This window comes from Haemaphysalis longicornis, unplaced genomic scaffold (assembly GCF_048455015.1).
Source record: "Haemaphysalis longicornis isolate Haplotype H1 unplaced genomic scaffold, Haemaphysalis longicornis Haplotype H1 scaffold_2, whole genome shotgun sequence".
NCBI lineage: Eukaryota > Metazoa > Arthropoda > Arachnida > Ixodida > Ixodidae > Haemaphysalis > Haemaphysalis longicornis.
This window is the reverse complement of record NW_027526295.1, coordinates 262953338-262971209: the sequence shown is the minus strand read 5'-3', so window position 1 is coordinate 262971209 and position 17872 is coordinate 262953338. Positions and strand designations below refer to the sequence as shown.

The 17872-nt window shown below is 46.6% G+C and overlaps 2 protein-coding genes across 9 annotated transcripts in view; both read right to left on the bottom strand.

The window, feature by feature from the left end:
• Polybromo (protein polybromo) overlaps positions 1–4092 on the bottom strand; it is a 74986-nt gene extending 70894 nt beyond the window's left edge. For all 5 annotated transcript variants that reach the window (XM_077700447.1, XM_077700451.1, XM_077700448.1 and 2 more), the window contains exons 1-2: positions 3866–4092; positions 3411–3484 (exon numbers count right to left, since the gene is read on the bottom strand). In XM_077700447.1, the coding sequence (XP_077556573.1) occupies positions 3411–3479 (69 nt within the window). In that variant the 5' untranslated portion in view covers positions 3480–3484; positions 3866–4092. The remainder of the gene's footprint in view (positions 1–3410; positions 3485–3865) is intronic.
• Positions 4093–11980: 7888 nt separating this feature from the next.
• Positions 11981–17872, bottom strand: part of Su(var)2-10 (E3 SUMO-protein ligase Su(var)2-10) — an 81345-nt gene continuing 75453 nt past the window's right edge. For 3 of the 4 annotated variants that reach the window (XM_077700455.1, XM_077700453.1, XM_077700456.1), the window contains 2 exons: positions 14577–14620; positions 11981–13420 (listed from right to left, as the gene is read on the bottom strand). In XM_077700455.1, coding sequence (XP_077556581.1) covers positions 13352–13420; positions 14577–14620 — 113 coding nt within the window. In that variant the 3' untranslated portion in view covers positions 11981–13351. The remainder of the gene's footprint in view (positions 13421–14576; positions 14621–17872) is intronic. The other variant, XM_077700454.1, reaches the window with a different exon arrangement.

Below are 17872 nucleotides of genomic sequence, written 5' to 3'. Positions count from 1 at the left end.
TTTCGTGCAACCTCCCATCTTGTGTGCGCCACGGCAGGAGCAGAGAGTCTCAGCTCATTTTTTTATATATATTTGTGACGAGAACATTACTATTTGTGGTTTGACTGTCTCATAATTGGTCCCCACTTCATAGTAACATTCAATAACACGTTTCGCTGCCTTTGTATTGGCCAGGTTGAGTTGGGTAATCTTGAATGGATTCGGTTAGGTTAAGTGATATTTCCCTTTATGATTTTTAAATATCCTTCCCTGGGGGCATTATGTGAGAGGTGGTGCTAGCAGCATGCAATTAACATGATAGATGAGCAGTAGTTACAACGGCTGTTAATGAGGGCTGGTGAGATGGTGCAGGGGGTTTGGTTTTAAGGAGGCATACGGGTCTTTGATCAGAAAGTTTATTTTTGCAGTTATGATGATGAAAATTGAGACACATGTAGTGTTTCATTCTGATTATAGATATAAAATTTGTTTTTGCATAAAATGATTACATTCAAACTTATTTTGAATATTATATTTGATCTTTTGACGGCTTTTGTAAGAAAACTGCTGGAGTGAAGCAGCTGAACGACGTACCAGTGAACTGTGCACAAATCAAGGAGTGCAATAAGACCAACATAGCATCATCATTCTATCTGGTCTGCAGCAGAAGTTATGGCCATTTGAAGCTTGGGCTTGGAAGGCAAAACCAGTTTTTCTGGTTCCCATTTTTCAAGCCCAAACTTCAAACGGTCATCACTTCTGCTACAGACCAGATAAAATGATGACGCTATGTTGGTCTTATTGCACTCCTTGATTTGTGCACAGTTCACTGGTACGTCGTTCAGCTGCTTCACTCCAGCAGTTTTCTTACAAAAGCTGTCAAAAGATCAAATAGAAAAATCAGAATAAATTTAAATGTAACCATTTTACACAAAAGCAAATTTTATATCTACAATTAGAATGAAAAATTATATATCCCCCTCAATTTTCATCATCATCACTGTAAAAATAAACTTTTTTGGTTTACGATCAGTGTGCCCCCATAATCGTGCAGGGAAAGGAGGTGGCAAAGGTAGCAGTCCTGCTGCAATGTCCTGAAACTCCACATACACGACCGATGCGATGAGATGTGTAACAATAGTTTTTATTCCTTGCGCTTCTGTCTGTACTTTAGATAGCATATAACAGTAGAGTTACATTAGCCTCGCATTTGGTTTGGCTGGGTTAGGGTGAAAGCAATTAAAAAATGGGATTGTTTTTGTAGGGTTGTGTTACTGCTGCCTTGTCTCTGCTGATGTGCAACAGAGTTTTAGATGAAAACTTGGAGGCTGATGAAGTTTCCTTAACTTTCTTAGCGTATATACCGTGAAGTTCCGAGTGAACGCCCTCCCCCGAAATGCCGTCCATCCCCCTTTAAGGGTGAAATATTCGATTTACTAAAAGACCCCAAAGATAGCCCACCCACTGGAATCGATGGCTTTAGCGCCGATGAGTGAACAAAATAAACACGAATCACCTATTCATGTGCTGATATTTCTCCTTTCCGCACTTGACCTGCAAGTTCGCCCATCTCGTATGGCACTTTTTTGTAGTTTTTTGCACCTAACCTGAAAGTTCGCCCATCCCATACTTTTCACTTGATACCACTTTACTTTGTGTGGGCGTTCTTTCGGAACTTTACAGTAGAAGCCATAATTCTGCCTGGATATAGCTATAGCAATGGCTACGATTATCTCTGGATTTATGGCAGTACAGCCAATACCAGTCCAAATGGCTTGAATAAGTTTGAGTAGCTGTTCAAATTTATTTAAGCATGTACTATGCATTCATTATTAAACAATATGGATGAATTCCCTGAGCACCTATGCTTTTTTGCCTAGCTTGTAATTCTTGTTGACTGCTCTTTTTTTTGCACCAGTTGTGCGTGCAGGTTGTGTTGGCTGTGCCCATGTTCACTGACTGTGTCAAGGGGTCAATGTGCTACATATGCTACAAACAAAAAATTGTTTGCTTAGTGAGCTAGGACTTTTCTGGTACACATGTTGAGGTGCTTGAATTCAGTCTGGCTTTCACAGTCCACTTAGGTATCATTAACTTTCTATTAAATTACATTTTTTGAACGCAGGGAGTGACTCAAAACTGACTACAAGTACATTTCTGCAAAGTGCAGGAGTACAAGCTCCCAGAAGGTATTGATGATCGAAAAATGACTTCGATGAGGACAAGCAATGCACTCCTAAGCATCACAACAGAAAGTTGTGTACACTAAATAAATGTTGGTCCAGTGAAGGAAGGAAATGATACTTATTGTTTTCAAGTACTTTTAGTCCCAGGATGATGAGTAAGGTTGGTGCCGAGGGCAAGCTTATAGTGGGCATCTTCGATTTACCAGTCCAAGGACAGTCCGCAGGCAGTTCGAGGACTGCATTCGGACCGGAAGTTACATAGGAATACATAGAAAAATCGAGTGCCGGATCACGCCAGGCAGTCCACGGACGATCCGGGACTGATAATCGAGGAGGCCCAATATGTGGGAGATGTTGGGGTACCTACCGCAAAATAAGAAATTGCAGATGCTGGGTAAATTTTGGAACCAGTGTGCGTGATGTTTGATGGGTAATGTGTTAGTCTGCACCTATTGGAGGAGGACGGGCTGCTCCCTTGTGAGTGCAGTAACGGGTGTACCTGGTGCTTCACACGGAAAGGCTTGAAGTATGCGTGCCAATGGAAAAATGGCTGTGCATCCTCTATGGTTGGGGAACGCTGATCAGGTGTCCAGTAAGCAGTCGCTAGGGCAAGCGTATGTTCCCGCGCATTTCCTGCCAAGTTCTTATGCCCTGGAAACCAAATAAAAGTGGTACGCATGCCTGCCGTTGTCGGGCGCACCTTGGATGAAACGGGCTGTGTGCTGGTTATCTAAAGGCGGCTTGCGAGTCTGTGACGATGACTATGTGGGAAGCCACCCCATTCATGTCTTCAGCAATCAAAAGAGTTTCCAGGTTGTCAATGGAGTGCAAGTCTGGCTCGAGAGAGACGAGCTCATTGTTTAGATGAGCTAGCTGACCATCATTTCATTGTCATTGGCCAATCACCTGGAGTGGGCTAGTGCAAAATGACCCATGAATGAATCGACATTGCCCCGCTTGAAGCGAGAATATTTTGTAAGCCCCAGGCCTCATACGAGTTGCGAAGCGGGTTAATCGTCGTGAACCGCTTCTTAGGAGCTGTTACCTTCAACTTCTGGTGCCAGCTCTCTTTAGCCAATCCCCCTCTCCCCCGGGTGTGTATGCGCTATCTGTGTAAAGCTTTTTTTGTCTGGACGCCGAACGCCGGGGTCACGAACAATCTCCGCGAAAGTGACTAACAGCTCGCTATAAAAGCAAGCTGCAAACAGGGCAGTACCGACCACGCGCACCAAATTTTGCACTCACCAAATCCAGGACTCTACTGCGCTTCCTGTCCTCAGCGCGATCGTCGTCCGTCTTCTTTCGTTTTGGCATGATCCCTGGACGAGACAAGCACCGCTCAAAAACAAGCAACTTGCGTAATTATGCGTCAATTAAGACATTTATTACTTGTCACTTTCAGAACGAGGTAAAGCACATTACACAAACATTCCTTCTATAAACAAACGCCATTCATCATCATCATATACACGGCATGCAAACTCATGAACTATCGTTAACCATTCGCTAGTGGTTACAACGCGCAGAGACAACCTCAATCGCCGAGCTGGGTCGGTTTAGTTTGGTTAAGCAGCACTACTGGTAATGCATAATTACATGGAATAATCTTTTCAAGTTTCGGTAACTGTTTAGGGCTTAGATCCAGGCAAGAACAGCTTAAGAACTTGCTGTCGACGCGAATTACATATCTTAATTGTTACCTGCAAGAACTCGCAAAGATGTATCTCCAGTACACCCAAGCAAAGACCAGAAGACGGACTGGTTTCCGGAAAAACCTAAATCACAGATACTTTATAGTTTTCGAAGTCAGCAAAGATATATATATATATATATATGTAATGTTTCACATTTACAGAGTAAACACGCTTGGGACCAAGCCAGCTTGACTCGTCGCAAGCGTCGCGTTGCCCCCGCAGAGCTCTCGCTGGCGCTCGTTTGCCGCGAGAATCTACGAGGGAGTAAAAAAACAAAACAAAAGTATACAATAAAAAAATTAAGATTGCATTAAAATTATTTAAAACTATGAATTTTAAAGTCTCCCACTAAACTAGAGCGAATTTTTTTTAGAAATAAACAGAAAGTGTAGAAATAAGCACTTCACTTACTTCTAAGCATGGAGGAAAGAAAAGCTTCTAAGCGTAATGCAATCCAAAACAATCCAATCCGCAACGAAAATGGCGCATTGAAAAGTGGCCAAAAAGTTGTCCTCGTCGTGGTAGACCTGCCCGCAGTGCACCTGTGTGTTTGTATTGCTGTTTGTGCCGCATCCCGCCGTTGATAACGGATGTCGAAAACTATTCGACAAAGGCACTGTTTTGTGCCAGGGTGTAAGAATGGCAACAGGCAAAGGTTGTCACTCTTCGCCGTTCCAGCTGACGATGAAAGGTTTGAAGTTTGGAAGCGGGCCCTGTCCGGCTTTGGAAAGACATTAGAAAAGAAGTGTGTTGTATGCGAGAAGCACTTCGAAAGCCATTTCATTTGCCGGACCTATAAGCACACGATTAACGGCCAGCTCGTGGAGATACCGCGCAACAGGCCCTCGTTGTTGCCGGAAGCTGTCCCCACGCGTTTCCTCGTTTGCCCATCGCGAGCCCGCCGGCGAGCATCCGGAACAGATCAACCATTGCGCCGAGGAAGACCAAGGAATGACGCCGCTGCCAAAGACCAGCCTCAGGGCGCGGAGGTCGATGTGACGCCGGGCGCTGCCCAGGAGGGCCCGGAAAGCGGGGATACGTGCGATTCCCTCGAATACGACGTCTCGTCAGACTCCAGCAACGACGATGTAGACTGTATCGAAGAAGTTATCGTGCTGGCGCCTCCGTCGACAACGGCCGCGGCGAACACAGATACCAAGCGCACTGTAACGCCCCACATCGTGACCGCGCGCAAGGCGTCACCACCGCCCAGCGAGAGCACAGGCCCAGCTGCTGCTGTAGCCGCGCCTTCGGTGGCTCCTCGCGTGCCGACTTCAGCGACGTCCACGCCCGACCCTTCTGCGACGCCAGACGCCGCAACCACAAACGACCTTTCCGCTGTGGCGTCCCAGAAAAACGTTCTGGGCAATCCGCCGATGCCTGGCGTCGAAGCACCGGCTTTCCTGGCCGACATCGACTGTTCGATGCTTCCCAACAGGTACTGGGCGCTCCAGTATGTCCAGCACACTAGCAGGCACGTGGTATTTTCCTTCTTCTCCATGTTTGGTGGGAAGCCCACGCTGACCAAACTGGTAACGTGTGAACAGACCAGCGACGGCAGCATTACCTGCCAGGCGACCATTGACGGCCTGGCCGTGAAAACGGTGTGCGTCGATAATGCCAAGGGCGTGGCCGAGTTCGTGGCCACTGTGGATGCTCTTGCGGTGTGTCAGGGGGCCGCATCTGCTGAAGAGTTCAGCATTGTGAGCCTGGACCATTGCACAATACACGGCGACCGAGTGCACGGCGTGAAGTGCGACCTTGTCAGTCCCGCATCGAGCAGAATGTGCGAGCACTGCAAGCACCTGCGCAGGCTGCTGCAGAGCAAGGCTGCCTACCTCAAAAGGAAGGCCGCATCAAAGCCTGCACCAGAGTCGCGAACAGGAGGGGAGCCAGCCACCCTGGTGAACCCTGCGGAGTCTCTGCAATCCAGTGGCCAAATATCGTCAGCTAACAAGTTTCTGGTGCAGACTTGTATACAAGCATCCAAGAAGGATCACGTGCAACCGTCCGGAGATAAGACTGTGCAGGATGAAGAGTGGACCCTCGAATGTACTTTCTACCCCGTGTCGGCGTCTCCCGTAACTAAAGTCTAGTAGCTGTGAGAGGGTTATTTTTATTGTTATTATTCCTTTCACAGTAAGACGGAAGCAGGGCCACTAAAGTGGTCTTTTGTTAATAAAGTTTCAACTAAAATTCCCTATCAGTGCATTTTTGACGAAGTGGCTTACACAGTAAAAGGGCACCAATTGCATTTCAGGCATCTCAAAATGCCGTAACTTTTGAATATTCACCTCTTGTTCCTCGTAATGTCAATTGGATCAACTCCAACTGCAGCACATGAAGAGGGTGCAGTTTTATCATATTTTAGGTATCTATAAATAGTATTCAAACACCATAACTTTTAAATATTCCTTTTGTGTGGTGCATAACTATACCTGGATTAACTACGAAACCACCGCAAGAAGTGAAATACCAGAATGTATACAACGCAGACAGTCGTGAACCAATTTGCCCATTAGGCAGTTGAACATTTTGCAGTATTTGGCTGCCTGCTGTTTAAAGTGATTTCATTTCTAGCTGCGTGTTTTAGTTGTAGTGTATCCTGCAGACTTTCTAAAAATATGCCTTCAGCAAGAAAAAGTTGATGCATGGAAGAGGCTCATTCCAAATCACCATGTCCTGTGCATCCTCCTCCACGTCTCATACCCCTGTACAGCCTCTCGAATTAAGGCTGGTGTGCGTGCATTGGCTGATGATTAGGTACACATTTTGTCACTGTGCAATTGGTCGAAATGAGCAACTGCCAAACTGGGCAAAATTGCTACCTCCTGGGCTGTTCCCATGGACACAGCCCCTGACACTGTTACCTGTGCAGCTATTTAAACCACCAACTTGCTAAGTTGGTCAACGGCATGCACAGTTAACCACAGATTTACCAGATTCCAAGTGAACTGGAGAATGGTTAAAGACCCGTTGCCATTCAGGGAATCAACTAGACTTTTACTGTAAAGCTCATGATACTCTTACTTGGAGGAGGGACAGTGTCCAAGGGAAGGAACATTGGCAGAAATTTGGCGACACCCTGCCCCCCCCGCCCTCCCCCCCTCACACACACACATGGACAAACAAAAAAATATTGTGTTGGTGGGAATAAAAAAATGATTAGCTATGTGTTATGCCTAAGGTCATTGCCACGGCCTAAACTGCAGGAACCCCATAGACACCATATTGTGTCTGCCCCACTGCCTGTGGGGCGAGCCAGGGCACTGTCGCCTGTTGCAAGGTGCCGACACGAAAATCTTCCCGCTGGTGGCAAGCACATTTAGGAAGGAGCTGGGCCACTGGGAAAGGCCTCCGTTATGCTTAGCCAACATTACCACGGATATTGCCCATCATTACGTGCAGAATGGAAGCAGTGAACCATGTCGGGGTCAGGTCCTTGCTTCGGACAAAAGCCAACCCGGGAAGAGTTTCACGGCAGCAACTACTGACTGTACCCTGAGGGCGCAGGTGCTACATGCGCAGCAATGGGCACTGCAGGTGGCATCCAATGCCTCGGCGTACTTGTGTGTGCTGTGCACAGGTGATGCGCTACTGGCTGGCAGAGATGATGCTATTACAGTCTGTTGCCCCTTTACTGATGATAGCATGCTTATCACTTGGGTGGAGCCACAAGTTACAGAAATGCATTGGCAGCCAGATGTAGTTGTACCACGGAATGCTCAGATTCCTGCCAGATCCACGCCTATTCGGTGAGTGATGCCCGCAATCAAACAGTTTAAGTGTCCTGCTTTCTCTGTGGCTCCATATTGCACACCGAGGTGAAGCTAGCTGTTAGACGAAGTTAAAACGTCTGCTGATGTGAATGATGAATTAAACAACATGCCCCAGGCCAGACCCGAAATGGCTATGCCCATCATGCGACCCCATATGCATGGGTGTCGCCATTCACGCAGCTAAGAAGCTCATTACCACAAGGACACCACACGATTGTGCGATGGAACTTAAGTGACACCACTACGGGAAGTACTGTCACCAGTGGCCTTAGAACCGAAAGCAATGTTACCTAAAGTGAAATCATCCTTTGCGACATCTGTGCAGTGCAGCGAACCAGATATGCAAAAGAAGTGTCCAAAGTGAGGTGCACCTGCAAACCTTTCCAACAGAGGCAACATAGCCACGAGACTAAAGCTACTTTACCTAGAGATGATTGTGGAAAACTTCAAATTTTTGAAGACCACGAGCTTTGTCTTTCCAAAAAGCTTCAAACCCATCAACTTTCATGTTATTTCAGTGATGATTACATCACCAACAGTTTCATTAGGTAGTTGCATGACAAGTGTGAATGTGCCTGAAATCTTTTTATTTTTGCTAATGCTTTTGTTCCGTCCATGTGGTGCACACAATGCTTATGTCGAAAGCACAACAGCCAACTAGAACATCGCACAATAGCACACAGATTGGTTAAAGCTGTGCTTGTGCATCAAATATTGGGCATTGCACTGCCGCTTTAATGTACAGTAAATCACTGAGTGCTACGTAGAGACATTCAACAACAGCTCACAGCATTTTTTTTCTTCTCCCAAAAGCATCGCTCGGCGTTTGATGGGTGCTGATTAAAGGGGCCATGAAGACAAAATGCGCAAGTTTTAAGTGCGAATGCACTTTATAAGCGACCCCAAACCTTCCACCGCCGGCGGCGGCGTCCGCAGTCCTCCTCTCCCTAGCAACGGCGTGGAGCGGAGAGGAGCGTCGGTAGCAACGGTGCGGTGACGTCACTTCACCACGTGACCGCGCTCGCTCCGCCTCCTCGCCGTGGCTGCGCGGGTGCGCGCCGCTCCCCGCACCGCTCCTCGCGCCGTGACGTCATGGTATGACGTCACAGCGCGCCTCCTCTCCCCAGCAGCTGCCGCGCGCCTCTCTCTCCACCGTGACGTCACACTCTCTCCTCTCCCCTCGCTCGGCTGCAGCTGCCGTGCGCCGCTGTCCCTCTCCCCTTGCGCTCGCCTCCTCTCTCAGCCACCTGGCTCGGCGCGCTCGGCGCGGCGTACCCCCCTATATATGCAGCGATAAACTGCCAGACCTCCGTGGGTCGGCTCGCGCGCGCTCACGGGCGAATGCCAACGGATTTTAACTTTACTCCCCCTCATAGCATCACCCCGTGCATTCGCACTTAACCATGTTCACCCTCGGGGAAATGCTTGGGAGTTTGTTTTTTTTTTTTTACGAAAGATTTTGTGTTTTATAGTGCCCCCAGTGCTTGTCTTGGTGCAAACGACGCTTTATTCACTAAGAAATTAATCAATTTATGTTAAAATTTTGATTATCCCGCTAAATTGTGTGTTTTCGTGGTGTGCAATGAGTCACAGGAACCGACCGCTCTGCAGCCGATTGTACATGGCCGGGCTAGAGCGGTGGCGTTCGCACATCTGTTTACATTACGGAACCTAGATGGCGACACCATACCGTGCCAAGCCGTTTTCTGCCTTGGGTTTGTTTTTGACCGTATTACACCTGGCTTGTTTTTGTTCTGGGACAAAATAATCGTTTTGTGAAACATAGTGCTCGTTCGACAAATGTGGTCACGTAAGACACTGCTGCTTGCGTCAATCAGCCAATGTCGTCTGAGACAATCCCAAAGCCCCGCAGTCCTGTTAAGCTGAATCAAGCATAGTGCGCGTAGTAGGCAACAGTACGCGTCGGTACTTGTGTTTACATGTGCTTTCTTAACTTCTACTGTTTGTCCCACCATTCTTGCGGCTTTAAAAAGAATGTGCCCTAAATTTAAGCAGAAATAACTCGTTCTGCAAGCTTATAAGCTCAGCCTAATTTGCTTTTGCGGGCCTCTGCCAATCGCAGAGCAGGCTGGTATGACATCATAGGTTCTGTTGCGGGAAATATGCGAGTGGGTCGCATGGCTATTCCCTTTTTTCATAATTAGACAGCTCATTTGAGCGAAGTTTACATTAAAAGTGGCGTCAGTATGATTCTAACGAGGCTGTCTTTTGAATGAACCAAACTTGTGTGTTTAGTCTTCATGGCTCCTTCAAGTACTTGCGGTTACACCTTATATTGCCCCCGTTCAGTGCACAGCCAGTAGGACATATGAGCATTGGGTTACGGACACTGCTCAACAGTTGACGTCACTAGCCATATGTCAGCTTATAGTACTGCTGGGGGTGACAGTGCAGAGCTCTGCTGGTTCAGTGGCCTGCCTTCATTGAGCCTCACCGTCAGACATGGTCAAAGTTGACTTGTCAATTTTGCAGCGATAAAAAAAGGTGTCTGTGTTCCTATCCTATTTCAGCTCCAAGTAATTGCTTTATCTCCTTGACCCTGGCACCAGGTGCCCTGCAATCCTGGATGCACTCAGCCTGCACTGCCGAACACCTTGGTCAGCTGGTTGAGGCCCCAGGACTCGTCATTACAGCCACTCCGGTGAACACGCATCTCCACGCGTACCAGTCATATGCAAACCTGCCAGCTGGAATGCCCTTGCACTTTGCCTACAAGTCTGGACGCAGTGCTGCATTCCCATGCTGCCAAAGTGTCTTTGCGACTAGCTACTCACACACCACTTCAGCCAGCGAATCAAAAAAAGCACACTGCTATAAATTAGTCGCACTTGCGTGCTAATAAAACACTGTTTTGGCAAATCGGCATTTGTCAAGCTCGTTCGATGCGACATCAACCTGCTCTTTGATGAGAGGGTGCATGTGTCCTCTGCACAACACGAATAGCATTTGGTGACAAATTGAATGTCTATGCTGTGCTTACAAAGAAATACCTCACTCCAAGCACACAAACACAGAAAGCAACAATGCGCAACAGGTGCAAACACCTCGTGTGCTCTCTGACCACTGGCTCACAAGCTTGGCATGCACTCGGGAAACAGAAGGTTGATTCAGCTCTGATTACCACTCATTTTTGTTTGTGCAAAACACATCTATGTCATTAAAAAGTTCATGTACATGAAAATATTCACATGCAAAGCCTGGTTATACATATTATGACACCTACTTCGCTTCAGTGGGATGCTTGAACTGATTCTGTTTAGGGACAGCAGATTCGATTTGTCACCTAATGCCACTCATTCTGCCAATCAACCAAAAAAAACGTTTAAAAGAAGTCTATTGGTGGGGGGACCATTAACCTGGAGGTAGAAAATGAAACACTGGTAGGCAGAGGGGTACAAAAGACCGGATCGGAAGAAACCATTTTAGTTCGAGAACTGCTCCTATTTAAAGCGTTACATTTGGCACTAAGCCAAATGTAACGCTAGAGTTCACAATAGAAAAAAACACTCCACTATATAGGTGTACTTCCAGGAAAAGAGCCAGTTCTGCGACGCGAGAAATCTCAGTGCGGCATACATCCCCTGCTGTCACCTTTTTAAAAACTGAAATACCTGAAGAGTTCCAATCTTCTAGTTTCTTCTCGATGCTTTGGTTGACAATGGTCCACTGGTGAAATTATGCCTGTTCAAAGTCGTCTTCAGTAATAAACTTGAAACCGTTCATCGGTAAGAATAATCTACATTTTACTCTCTTGGCAAATATTCTAAAGTACTTAAGGTCATATTTGAGGAAGAGGTAAATGCACCAACCATGGCCTCCGTTGTGCAAGGGCAAGACGCAAGTAAAAGAGAGAAAAAGAAGACACCTTATAAACTGCTGCTTCTGTTCTTACACATTCGCCCCTGATGGAGGAGCCGAGTAGGTTCCAAAACGTTTAAACCACTTCCCATACACACCCTTGGTTGGTGTATTTGCCTCTTCCTCAAGCTTAACCTTACCAGACAGAGTTCTGTTGAAGATGTACACATTTAGGGGCAAATTTGTAAGATACACTAGTAGCAAGTTGGCACAGTTTTGGTTTGATTAACTTGGTTTGCACCAGTTTTGAAACTATGCCCTCCTGCGAAAACAGGACGTAATTGTTCATTAGGACAAAAAGACTGAACGGCAGAAGCGAACCTCAAAAACAGGATGGTCCCGGCCAAAACGGGACGTGTGGTCACCCTATTAATGAGAGTTCTTCGTCCTTTAAAAGACAACCATAGGCTGCTTATGATGACAATGAAGGGCGATATGCATGGCACAACACGCGGCTGTCATATAGTATAACAAAGATCCTTTATTTTGGGCAAGAAATAGATACACATCTGTTAATACACAAACATGATGCACCTTTACAGCAAAAAAATCCCCGCAAACTTTGTAGGTGTGCAACAAAAGTGCATAATAGTGTACGTGGATGGCATGAACGGGAGGTGGGAGGAGGGCTATCTACATTTCAGTATGACTTTGTACAGATGCCAAGCTTTGGATGACGTCGCCAAACGGTGAAGGAAAATAAACAGTGTCACACAAGTGGCTCGCTTCGACTGCCCCTTCGATGCCATTGCAACAGAGAACGGCACAGCTTTCACTTCCCCTCTAGAACAGAATCATGAGACAGAGGGGGGAAGAGAGAAAGGAATATGCATTGCACAGGCACTAGAATATGACGAGAACTCCTCGGCAAACATCAAAATTTTTTGCTGCGTCAACATACACAGCTGCAAGAAGTGGACAAACTCTTGAAATGCTCTCCATGCAGCTTGTGGATGGAGTTATATAACCCAACAAAACTCAGACCGTAGGCCTTTGGTCAAATTAACAAGGGGAGAAAAACTGAGTCCAACTTCATGTGACCCTACGTTTCTTTTTTCTTCGATACAAACAGACAGAGAGGGAATGAAAAAAAAAAAAAAGACAGAACTTTTGTCCGTTTTGTAGCCGTCTCAGAGTGGAAGCCAGCAGCAGAAGATCATTTAATTCACACTTATTTACCTGGATCTTGCAAAACGAGCTCTGCAGCTGCTACAGCTACAAGTGGCCGCACAAACACCTTCGTTTAGTTCCCTCTTTTGCCACACTGTTTTCTTTTACAACAGTCTTTGCGTAGACCCTTTCTCTTTGCTGGCCCCACTGACTTGCAGTGGGGTGCAGCTGGACACAGCTCAGGCAGGCATAAGAGTGGAAACTACAATACAGTGCTCATTCTCATCACATACACGCGGGAGAAAAAAACGTAAAGCACGCCACCCCTTCTGCGGACCAAAAAAAAAAAAAAAAAAGGTGAAGCACAGAGCTGCCCGTGCGAGACGATCAGCGCAAGGGCAGTCAATAAATTACACCACCACAGACCCACTGGGAGGAAGAGGCTGGTCAAGCACTTGCATCGTCGGCTGCACATGGTGCGTGGGCACGAATGCTGGTCCTTGGCAGCCCTGTCCACTTTGTTACACACGAGGCAGTGTTCGTTCACGGGGTGTGCCCCTTGCCAGCGAGAAGAATACACTATGTACACTGTGCACACGCACGGGGAAGGAGGCTCCCCTCGGCCCCCTCTCCCTGGCGGGTGCTGGAAGGGTGCTGCGAGTCTCGGCCGCTAGGAACTTGTAGTCCACCACTCCTGGCTCTTCCCAGCCCGCCAGCAGTTGGGTCAGTCGAGCGAGATTATGTCTGGAGTGGAGCGGGCCTTGTGAGTAAGTCCTGTGGAATATGAGGGAATCTGAAGGCAGACAAACCACGCACGGGTTTGTTGCAATTAATGGGCGCGCCCTCAAGCACTGCGCAGCGGCTGCCTGCACCAGGTGCAGTCTACAACGACAGCCTGACACGCTTAATTAAGAGACAAATATGCCGAACTCGGTGGAAATGGTCTCTCACCAAACCAAACAATGACAGAACTGTCCGCACTGCCACCCGACGGCTGTACTGTGATTTCTTACATTACGACTGGTTAAAGCGAATTGGCACAGCTTGTTCTCTAAAATATAAAGCATCACATATGAAACAAGAAGGTGTAGTCTTTGTAACAAGCTTGTGGTACACAGTGCGTGCACCCCCAGTAGGCTCACCGTCTTGGAGTTTTTGGTAGTAAAGAGAAAGATTGCTTTTTCCGTGGCATGCTGTGCCAGCACTAACTGCATGCTGCTGCTTTCTAAAGCACCTGCTTTGCAAACCAAAAAACAGCGGATCACTGCATGGTGACATGCACGTGTTCAGCCCCCGCAGCTTTATTTTGTTGGGCCTGTACAAGCTTTGTCATGTCTCTGTGGTGGGCATCAGGCACAGCATTTTTCAATCTTTTGAGCTGCCCGAGGATCTTTCGCTCACAAGCACGTCTCTGTAAGAGACAGCCGAAAAAGGAATGCCAAAAGCAGTGCAATACACGCAGTACTAGAAAGAAAAATTTCACATCCACCTCTATTGCAGTTGTACAACTGCATTTGAAGTGGATGTCTAATTTTCCTCTGCAGAAAGTTACTCCACCTCGAGGATTTCTCCTAAATCTTGCCGATATACAGCACTACTGTGCATGATGTCAACCACAAGAGCGCGGCAACCAGACAGAATACAGCGACTTCTTTAAAGCAAAAAAAGCAAAGAAAAAAAAAAAGCAATTGAAAGTCATTTCAAAAGGCAGCTAGCCTGCCTAAGTGTGTCAACAAAGTGACACTATTATAAAAATTATAACTGTATCATGAGGTATTGCCATGACAAGTTTGGGGTGCTTTCGGAAGTTAATAACATACACTTTTTTGTAAATCTGGCAGTTGGCTTTATCATTGCAGAAGCAAACACTAATGGGCAGTGAGAGAGGCTCATTCCACCACATAAGGTGTTTCCACAATCAATCACACAATGAAAAGTGGACTACTCACAGAGCGTTCTGAATCATTGGTGAGCAGAGAATATAGGTCAAAGTCTGAAAGAAAAGCACACATACAGAGCACTCTTGAGACACTGTTCCAGCAATTCTATGGACAGCCCAACCAAACCTCTTCGACACTCTGACCAGAACACTCTTCTGGAGAGATGGTGATCCGAGTCACAAAACTGCAAAAATGGGTGACTGGTCTTACAAAAAGGCTGCGCTTTATGGCAAAGCTGATTGAGGAAGCTTCCAGTACTGCCTCACCTTCGGCAGCATGTCACAAACCATAGCAGCAGACTTTCGCGAGTAACAACCAAGCGACCACAAATCCCTTTCCAGGTTTCCAGGCTCCATTCAATGAGCACTCCCACAGTGATGCAAACTGAGCCATGACCCGATGGCCTAGCGTGTCCACATTTCAGACTACACGACGCTGCACCATAAATTTACACCTGATGGGGACACAAACCTGCCCAACTTAAATTGCATTCACTGGCTCATCTTCCTCTAGCACTTCACTGTTGCTCCTATCTGCTACTTCTAGAGCACTTTTAAAGCGACACCAAGGGCTGAATACCTCTGGGCCTTTCAGGTTTTGGTCAGCAGCAAAAAGTGCTTGGTGTGCTTAGAAGGAAAAAATTAATGATGGCCTTTCTTTCTCATTTCCCTCCAATTCTTTCATTAATTAAACAGCATGTTCCAAAGCGAGCCTACGGCCAAAGTGGCAAAGGAGGCAGCAACGCAGCCTTTCTGGTGACGGTTGTCCAGTAAGTGGGCTGTTGTATAAGTCTGGGTTTTTCTGGACCACTCTCCATCTTCATAACCTATCACTAGGCCCCTTTTGCCAGAAATCTGTGGAGCAACACTCATATTGCTAATATCTGCACACAGTTAATTAAGACGGCCCTGCTACCCCCTGTAATGGAAAAACAGTCGCAGGATGCTATACAAGGAGAAAAGAATGCACCGAATGAAATAGCAGACTGTTTCTTACACACTGTCGCAGTGAAGCCCCAAATAAAAGAAGTCCCAAATTTTACTATGGATTAGTGCGGTCAGAGAAAACGCCCCGTAGAAACAGTGCATTAAAAATGTACGACGACACACACTAGACTGTGTCCTGCTAGATGCAACGGTATGCTGAAAGATATTGGAAACTGAAGGGCGATCCATCTTGGCCTTTGCATGTTGCGCAGCCTTTCCCTTGTCATATCTTCATTCTTTTTGAACGCACTGTCTGTCACAAGTGCTGTTGCTTCTTCATGCCTATTCACAACACTCCTTTATTCTACGCTATATGGCCATGCGTGTGCTCCCTCTTGCCCCCCTCCCATCACTTACACTTTATGCTTAGGTGCTCACTAGAACCAAACCCTCCTTCGAGACCTTGCTTCTGTGGTAATCTCCTTCCAAAGAAAAATTGGTGCAATCATGCTGTAAAAACATCTAGCAGGAAATTACCAATTTTTTCTCAGCCCAAAGGTGGAATAAAGATATTTCAACCTTTACGTACGATTCACTTCTAGTTAACTTGCCCTACTATCTATTCAACTGTTTTGTTTTCTTTCACCAAATGGCACACCAACATTCCTAACACAAGGCTGAGTACTGGAGGCAGAAAAATGCAGGTGTTACATTAACTTGTTGCAAGGTACCCGGAAAGTTGCATAATTGCGGTTATACTGCATTCATGAACCGCACAAAGTGTGCCCAAACATAACTTTGCCTTTAAATTGTGTGCCAATCCACAGACAATGGGTTAGGAACTAGGCACATGAAAACGAAGACACACTCGAAGAACTGTTAACCAAACACAACACACACACAGCAAGCACACAAACTAAATACAGGACAAGAGGCATGCTTTATTTGCCCCCTTCGCATCTGTGCCATCCTTTCTGATGCAATACGGGCAAGTACAAATGGCCCCATTTTGTGGTGGCTCAATGTTGCGCTGAAAGGCTGCTCATGTAAGATTTATTTTCTGGTCTCGTGAACCAGAATCAATATTCAGAGAGACAGCTGTGATGGCAAGACACACAATCAATCTGCATTCCTGCACACAACGAGGAGCAGACGTACCATCACCTCGACTTGCACTTGCCAAAACAAACAAGAAAACAAGGTAAAAGAAATGCCAGGCACAAATTACCAAGTGCGTTGAAACGATGCCTGGGCTTGCCGTGTGCTGCGCCTTAAAATCTCAGAACAGCAAACCAAAGAAGCTGCTGTGTCAAAAACTCCATTGCAAGTTACAGGGCAAGCAAGTGACCACACTTTAACAGACAACATGCAACCCTCCTTGGTTAAAATTCATAAACAGTCCTAAAGAACAGACCGGCCCCGACTTAAAATAGAGCCTGCAATATGTTAAAAGGGGAGACCACCCTGGCCTTCAGGTCATTTTCATTACTCACTAAATTACTCATCAAGCGTGCTTTGGCACGCTGAGAGGAAACATGCAGTCAGCTTTCACCTATGCTGCACAAGCCCAAAGTTATTTCACACCCATGGTGATCAGCGCGAACGGAAACAACACACAAAGAGGAGAATAGACGACACAGGTGCTGTGTTCTCTTCTTTGTGTGTTGTTTCCGTTCGCGCTGACCACCATGAATGCTATCCAACTGGCACAATTTGCTACCTTATTTCACACCACTGCACCCACATTCTGGATAGCTTATACAGTAAACACTACCTATAGTGAAATGTGTTTGATTTGATTTGGGGATTAACGCGCTGACGCAACGCAAGCAATGAGACGCGCCGTAGTGGAGGGCTCCGATTTAATTTTGACCACCTGGGGATCTTTAACGTGCGCCAAAATCTCGTTCACACGGGCGTTTTTGCTTTTCGCCTCCATCAGAAAAGCGGCCGCTGCAGCAGGGAATCGAACCCGCGTCCTCGTGCTCAGCAGCACAACGCCTTAGCCACTGAGCCACCACAGCGGCTGAAATGTGTCTGTACCCTGTGTGCCCTAATTAGCGCAGCTATGACAAGGTTCTACAGAAGAACCTTGTTGATACGTCCCTCTTCGATACGTTTTCCCATTCTTTGTGCCCCAAACTGACTGTCTTGTTAAGCCCCCACAGAAGCATCATATAGGCATACCATAATAATAACAAATATCTTCATGTCACTAACTCCCTGGCTGAGATGAGAACACTCACTCAATGAAGAGTAGATGATATGCCGAATACGTTTACTCCTGCCATAATATTGATTGATTGATTGTGGGGCTTAACGCGCTGATGCAACGCAGGCAATGAGGCGCGTTGTAGTGGAGGGCTCTGGATTAATTTT